We start from the raw sequence: 8,017 nt of genomic DNA on the forward strand, positions 1-8,017 counted from the left end.
CTGGGTTAAAGATCCATGGATATTATTATTAATGTGTTCAATCAGTAGGTTTATGTCTGTATAGCTGTCTTCTGGTAGTGTCCTGCTGTAATCTGTGAGATAACTGAGGTTTTCATTTAATGTTAGTGTCCATGATGAATGAGCATCATCTCGAGGGGCTCAGAGGTGGGCCTGCAGTTTCTCTCAGTGGGAATCGCTCTTTTGACAGACATGAGCTTTAATTGAAATTAGTGACATATCCTTTGGCATGTTGGTGTCTGTCTGGGAGTATTTGTGTTTCTGGCGGTTTTAGTGCACAGTTGGTTTTTGTCTCTCAGGGATGGTTTATTGGGTACGCGTCATTTTAGCATTATAAACTGTTTTTTTCCCACTATGTTTGTAGTAAAGCCCAGTAAAACATACACTCGGGGCTCTGTGGTGATGGTGGATGAGATGATCAATTCGAGCCCTCCGCACTACCGGTTCCCAGAGGCCGGCCTCAGGGTCATGATCACAAACCACTTTGGACCTAAGACACGTCTCCGTATGGCAAGCCGTCTTATCATCAATGAGGTAAGAATACACATCATCAGATTGAACACCTGTGACAAAATAAAGTGAGCTTACAAAAGGCAAAGTATGTTCGAAACCCCTCTTAAGTAATGAATTGAATCAATTTATTTTTTATTTGTTTTTTAACTTATTTGTAATGTTTGCGCTTTAAGCATGCTGATGGTCTGTTGTGTTGAACCGTATGAGAAACGAAATCTCTTTACATTCATTTGAATTAAAACCGCACAGCTACAGACATTTATTTGGATGAACATCTCCGACCTTTGAATCTTGTGTCATTTGTCTTGCTGTGTTTTGAGCGTCATTTTTAAGACATCATGTCAAGTTGAAAAAAGTCCTTTTTAACACACGTTGTAAGACCACTGCAGTCCCTTTCTGTTACACATACAAGACTGTTTAACAGTATGTGAATGCACTATGAAATTCACTTGACTCTGTATTACACTTTGATAAAATAAATGGGTTGTCATATTGTTGTAATATAGAATTGACCGTGCATAAAGCTTTGAGTGGGAGTATAGCTTTAAATCCAATTAAAATTCAGTCTCTAATGGGGCATATTTAACACTGGGAGACCAGAGGCTGGAATTATAAACTATAGTTCAAAAGAGCTTAATATGGACCAGCCTTTGTTGACTAACTCAGGATTGTGGAGTTTTCTCACCAGGTAGCCCAGTTCTGGGTGTGAGGCTTATTAAACGGTTTCTATAAATATCTACACACTGGTGCTGAAGGAACAGTGTTAGACATTCACTGCTGAGGAATCTTATAAAGACACGTCAGCTGGTTTGCTATTAGACTAGTGCAGTGGTTCCCAAACTGGGGGGTGGGACCCCTAGAGGGGGCGTGACAAGGCTTGGGTGTTGTCAGCTGTGATTCCCAACATTATAAATTCAACTGACAGTGTCGCTGTTTATTGGCATTTGTCGGATCCGTGACTAACACTATTAAAGTCAGCAGTTCCTTATTTAGGTTTTACAGTAAGATGTCATACAAATTTCAGTACTGTCATTACGATGTTTCAAATAAAGCCCTGACCGTTCTCTTTATTATTATTATTACTACTATTATTATTATTATTATAGCACTTTAGGTTGTGGGGATCCGGTGGGGCTCGAAAACATGTTTTACAAAAGGGAGGCCCGGCAAAAATTGTTTGGGAACCACTGGGCTAGTGTTAAATGTGTAAAATTGATCATGGATAAACTTTAAGGTTACAAAAAGTCAGCATTGCATTACGAGTTCATAATAAGAGTTTATTGTACTATGTAGACATGCTTTGTCTTTCACAAGAGGCCCAGATGGAACTAGCATTTATATGCGAGGCATCATTTACATAATATAAATCTTAAAGGTACAATATCAAAATTGGCATTTTGTCTGAAAGACGCTAAAAATGCTTATATACAACAACTATGACAGAATAGTTGGAGTTCTGGTGTGGAATATACAATTTTATAAATGAAATAGGATGTGAAATTCATTGAAAAATGAACTGAAAATAGTTATTTGGTAAGATTTACTCTCTGCTTCCTATGCGGACAGCAACAGCGGCTAGGGAAGACGTCTAATGGGGTGGATGGAGTGCTGGTGGTTGATAAGAAAACTGACACCATTGAAAATGGCATCATAACCGAGGACAAACTCAGTGAGGAGCCTGAAAATGAGATCTCATCTCCCTTCAGCCTGCCTGGTGAGGCTCTGATTCTCTCACACATTAACACATTTGGTCTTTAACCTCATGTGGCGACATGTGACCTCAGGCTGATTTTCAGATCATCAACTTAATTAAACTTCTAGAAATATCTGACTTCTGTAGATGGGAGTTTGATTTACTTATTTGTGTATGTATTTTTATATTTCTTATACTTTGTCCCAACCAGCAGGGCATCCAGTGTAATCACAGAAGATGTCATCTAGAAAAGTTGTAATTTTTTTGGAACTAAGTTAGAGAAAAAGTATTAGATATTTCTATAGTGAATAGCTTCACATAACATAACATAATTGTATATGTATATATATATATATATATATATATACACACATTTGGTGTGGTCAGAAAAATCCTGATTCAATATACTGACCTGGTAAGGATGCGACGTAATGTCTATAAGCTCATGTATTGTTCAATCATGTTTTATTGAGTTTAAGGATTTCTTTATTTGCTGACTTCTAAAGTTTCTTTGTGTTATGGATTAGTGGGGTATTTTTGTTTTTGTGTGCAAGCATAATTTTTGTAAGTATGTAACATCTTAATGACCACAGGTGGCGCTATGGACAAAGTCAAATTTTTCATCTCCTGGCCCATTTCACTGTTGCTGTTCTTCACGGTGCCCAACTGTGCCAAACCACGGTGGGAGCGTTTCTTCATGCTGTCCTTCTTCCTCTCCACACTGTGGATCGCCATCTTCTCTTACTTCATGGTGTGGATGGTGAGTTTGCCAGTCATAAGTGGTTACTATTGACATAACTATTAACACTTTGCTAGGGTCCTGGCCATTTTAGTGGTCACTATTGACATCTCTATTACTTTTGCTCGGGTGTTGGTCATTAGTGGTAGCTGTTGTTGACATCACTATTACCGTTGCTCAGGTAATAGTTATTAACAAAAACATGACTATGTCGCTTATACCTAGGGATTAAAGAAAACTTTAACTGCACATATCCAGGCCCACGCTGTTTGTGCTTCTGCTGTGATCACATGAAGGATGAATGACACTTTAAAGTATACAGAGGTGTGTTGTTATTGATGCTGTAAGATTCTGCATTTCATCTCATTTTTGTGATCTATGCACAGGTCACCATCGTTGGATACACACTTGGAATTCCAGATGTAATAATGGGTATAACTTTCTTGGCCGCTGGCACCAGCGTTCCCGACTGCATAGCTAGTCTCATTGTCGCACGTCAAGGTAAAGCTCTCATTTTCTGATTCCCTCCTTGCCTAACTTCTCTGATCTTTTATCCATTTTAAGCTGCCACGGTTGTGTGTTTAGGCCTGGGGGACATGGCTGTCTCGAACACGATTGGCAGTAATGTGTTTGATATTCTGGTTGGACTCGGCGTTCCCTGGGGCATCCAGACGATGGCTGTCAACTATGGATCTGTGGTATCTGTCTTTTTCTCACCCCCACACATAATACGCACACACACATACACACAAGGTAGTAAAATTACTTTTGTTTTTTTGTCCTTAGGTTCAAATCAACAGTAAAGGATTGGTTTACTCTGTTGTCCTTCTGCTGGGCTCAGTGGCTTTAACTGTGAGTAAACAATTTACCTCACAAAAATAATACATGGTGAAAGTACAACCCCTTTCTAATAGATAGTTACTTCTAACTTAAGTTAGGCTAAGCCTAATGCAATGTGATAAAATGCTTTTGAACTCTGTAGCAACAGTAGTCAGGCCCTTTTTCACAAAGCAAGGTCTAAGGGAAATTCTGTGCAAAGGTCAACCTTACCATGAAAAGTTTTTACCCAAGGTTTTCACCATTCTGATACTGTAGGTCAGACGTCAATATTTCGTGGTTTAAATACCCATGTGAGATGTCCCTTAAAGTTTTTAAAGCTTTTTTATTTTAAAGCATGATTTTCCGTAGTCAAGTAAGTGCCACTTTTACATTTGTCACATCCATACCGGTCCATATTCCTCATAAATGGACACATGAAAAGATTAAATGTAACTGTTTTAATGTTCTGTGAAGAGCCATCCTTTCTACATTTGTTGGGTGTTATTTCTTCTGGTTTGTACATTTTAGTAGTGGTCGACCGATTCATCGTTTTTGCCGATTAATCTGCAAGGATAACGATAATTTGAACTATCGGCTATTGGCAATAATCCCCTCCGATGGTTTTTCCTGGTTGCGTTTGATCTAGAAGCAGTAGGGAAAGCTCTACTGTGATACGCAGGTGGAGAGTTACGTGTATAGTGTAAAACAGCGACCTCTAGAGGTGGGAAAAAATGGACAGCCTGTTTGTTTTGGAGCTATACAGTTTATTTATTATTATTAGTTTTTTATTGGTTTGGAGACGCGAGACCACAGTCTGCACGGAGCAGAATACATCAGATGGGGGTTTAAAAGTTTCACAATGACAAGGTAGAGCCAGTTGCAGTAAACATGATGTTAAAAAGTAATTAACTTATTAACTATATGCTGCATTTAATGGGGAACAGCAGTATTTTTGCCGACAGGGCTGAGAGCGCGCTTACATTAGTAGCCTAGTAACGTTAGCTTAAGAAGTTATAGCATGGTGATAAAAATACACGCAGAAATGTTTAAATTTTATTATTGTAACTATGGATAGGCGTTTGTGAGTATTGTGTGTGTGTGTGCGTGCGTGCGATCCGCCTCCGAAATAGAAAACAGATGACAGAGACAGCACGAACGGCTAATGTTAATGACATTCGTTTTAATGTAAACAAACACGCACGTGAACACAACAGTATATATTGTAAAATATTACAATGGATCCGTCATTCTGCTAGTTTGGAGCCAATAATGTTTTAAATTGTTACAATTTTAGAAATTACCTACTTATAATTTTGTTTAAATCATACACTGGAGTTTAATATTTATTAATGTGGTTATATTTATGTTTTATTCTCACCTTCAGGTTTTGGGCATCCACGTGAACAGATGGAGGTTGGACTTTAAGCTGGGCATCTACGTACTCGTGCTGTATGCCGTCTTTCTCTGCTTTTCCATCTTGATTGAATACAACGTCTTCACGTTCGTCAATCTCCCCATGTGTCAAGATGAACTGTAGACCAGAAGGTTTTCGCAGGCTTGGAACCAAAATACCTCCGGGTTGGACCCACACCCACTAAACATCACCCCAAATCACCAGTGATTCTGCTGTTTCCTGTAAATGCAGTTCCTCAAACAGGTTAATCTAGTTACTGTTAAATAAAACCCTCTGTCTTCTGCTGCATGTCCTCACCACTGTGGTTCAGATGGAGGGAACTCTTTGGCTCTGGTTTAAAACTCTCTCCTTCATTTCCAGGAAATGAAATTCTCCTTGGCAGCTCTCTTTATAACTGGATAATCTACTTTTTTGGGACAATCAAGATGCAGGCCTGAAGTCTTTACTGGATTATTCAGTGCAGGGGATTCGAATTTACTGCACACTTACTGTACACGCATCACGAATCGCACATACGCCAATGACAAATAAATGCTGCTCATTCCCATATGCATTAGCGATTTCCTGTACATTCTCTATTTTCTGTCTTCCCTTGAGACAGTATGAACATTAAACATTATGCACTTTCTGTACGGCATAAAGCATCATCAAATTTATTTATGAAACTAAAAAAAGTGTGGAAATATAAAAGTACGCCCTTAATGTGTCGCCATTGACTGACATTATATGACTGCCCTTGGGCATGAAGATTTCATCAGCTTGTTAGACGCAAGAAACCTTCCGCGCTAAAAACAAGAGGCTGTTACAGCATGGATTTTATATTCTGTATAGATCACGCAGTGGGGAGGACAAGATGTTATGGAATTCTGATGAGCTTGACGAAATATCCTGCTGAGAGCTACTGGCAAGTGGCCATCGGCGAGGTCATCGAGGGGACCACTTCTAACACTCTGGAACAGAAGCTCTCGAATTTGGACATGTTTTGGTTTTCCCTTAATCATTCTAACCAATGAATCGAACCAATCACGAAAGCACACATCAAAAGCTGCTCCGCACCTCTCGTTCAGCCCAGAGCGGACAATCCTCAGGAGAGCTCTCTGCTCCTTTTGCGGTGTGGAAGATGAGACCGACAGCTGTGGCTGCTTTAATATTTCACACACAAACATACGGACAACATCACAAACAGGGATCCTGGATTTTGCAGACGTGCAGCGAGTCGGCGCGTTTGTTGTTTATATGTAAATATGACATCAGTGATCCTGTTTGAACCAGTGCTTCCTTACAGAGGACGGGAGGGGGTGTACCTATGTATGTGACCGAAGTGGTCACTTTTTCTTTATTTACAATGCACCCGAACCTCCCTGTCTGGATCTTTCTTACTGTTTGCGTGTAATGCATGATTTGACACAAAGAAGCCATTTTTGCGGCAGGGCGTAAGCTTTGTGAGCTCGATGTAAAAGTCCCTATAAGGGTGAATCTCATGAAAACGTGTTCAGGTCCCAGTTCAGCCCTAAATCACGAGGACAAATTGTGAAACTGTGCTTTGCATTAGAAAATTGCGTTTTCAATGGATTTTGATTTGGTTCATGTGGCATTATTTTTATGATAATAATAGCACTCAATTATCTTAGTTACTGCATCTGGTTTTGTTATAATTTTTTGTAATTTGCGTCATTTAAAAGATCAGATTTTCAGATTGATTTAATACAGTAAAATATTACAACACATTGTATAGGGTTACTACCAATAGGGTTAAAGTCCTCAAATTTCTATATTTTTATTTTAGCTCGAAGCGTGACCTGGACACGTTTTTGACACTTCCCATGAGATTCACCCATACAGTAGCTCAATGGCAGCTATCGAACCTCCATTTACTCAGCTGTGTGCGCGCTCAGGAGATCTCAACTTGAGCATGGGGGACAGGGGAAGGGTCTTTGTGTTTTGTCAGTCGTAGAAACTGTCTTTGTTAAGTGCTAAGAGGTGCCGTCGCTGTTGTCTGTGCAGAAAGGCAGGTGTTGGAGTATTTGATGTACACAGTATATATGATATATGCAATCTCAGTTGGTGAGGAGACGGAATACTGGGAATTATATTTTCATAGATGAGCCATGTTTGTGAAAGCTGCTGAAATCGTCCACCGCTGTTACATGTGCATGCATACTCATTTAATCTCACATCACATAGTTGCCATTGAATGTCGACTTAAGTTTTGTGGTTACGTGCTGTGTGGAATGACGGTGATGTCGTGATGTTTTCGTTTCTGTGGTGTTAATAAGTGGTGACCTGTAAGATTAGCTAATATGGAAACGCTGTACGGATGCTTTCGTAGGTGCACTGAAATCTTGTTCTTAGGCCTGGGTGTATAGTTAAAAGAGAGAGGCTGGGTTTTCTTCCCATCTTTGATGATTTGGTGCCAGTAAATTTGTTTTTCTGTTTGATGTGTTTTTCCATCGTTTTGAGGCGAGACATCTCTTTTGACCAGTGCAATAGACAGGAAATGTGTGCATTTAAGAGATTTGTTTGAATTTACACTGAAGGCATTTGTCAGCTCTATATCCTTAAAGGGATACTTCACCCAGAAATGAAAATTCTGTCATCATTTACTCACCTTCGAGCTGTTCCAAATCTGTATACAGTTCTTTGTTCTGATGAACACAGAGAAAGATATTTGGAAGAATGCTTGTAACCAAACAGATCTTGCCTCCCATTGACTCCCATAGTAGGAAAAATTACGTTTTTGTTCTGTTGAACACAAAAGAAGACATTTTGAAGAATGTAGGACAGCAAACAGTTCTGGGGCACTTTTGACTACCATTGTATT

General features: G+C 39.5%; 1 protein-coding gene across 3 annotated transcripts in view; it reads left to right on the forward strand.

Annotated features, from left to right (window-relative positions):
- slc24a4a (solute carrier family 24 member 4a) overlaps positions 1-7,812 on the forward strand; it is a 66,136-nt gene extending 58,324 nt beyond the window's left edge. For all 3 annotated transcript variants that reach the window (XM_057343855.1, XM_057343857.1, XM_057343856.1), the window contains exons 11-17: positions 383-552; positions 2,098-2,245; positions 2,818-2,984; positions 3,350-3,464; positions 3,549-3,661; positions 3,750-3,815; positions 5,167-7,812. In XM_057343855.1, coding sequence (XP_057199838.1) covers positions 383-552; positions 2,098-2,245; positions 2,818-2,984; positions 3,350-3,464; positions 3,549-3,661; positions 3,750-3,815; positions 5,167-5,319 — 932 coding nt within the window. In that variant the 3' untranslated portion in view covers positions 5,320-7,812. The remainder of the gene's footprint in view (positions 1-382; positions 553-2,097; positions 2,246-2,817; positions 2,985-3,349; positions 3,465-3,548; positions 3,662-3,749; positions 3,816-5,166) is intronic.
- The last annotated feature ends 205 nt before the right edge of the window (positions 7,813-8,017 follow it).

The sequence above is a fragment of the Triplophysa rosa genome, linkage group LG10 (assembly GCF_024868665.1).
Source record: "Triplophysa rosa linkage group LG10, Trosa_1v2, whole genome shotgun sequence".
Lineage (NCBI taxonomy): Eukaryota > Metazoa > Chordata > Actinopteri > Cypriniformes > Nemacheilidae > Triplophysa > Triplophysa rosa.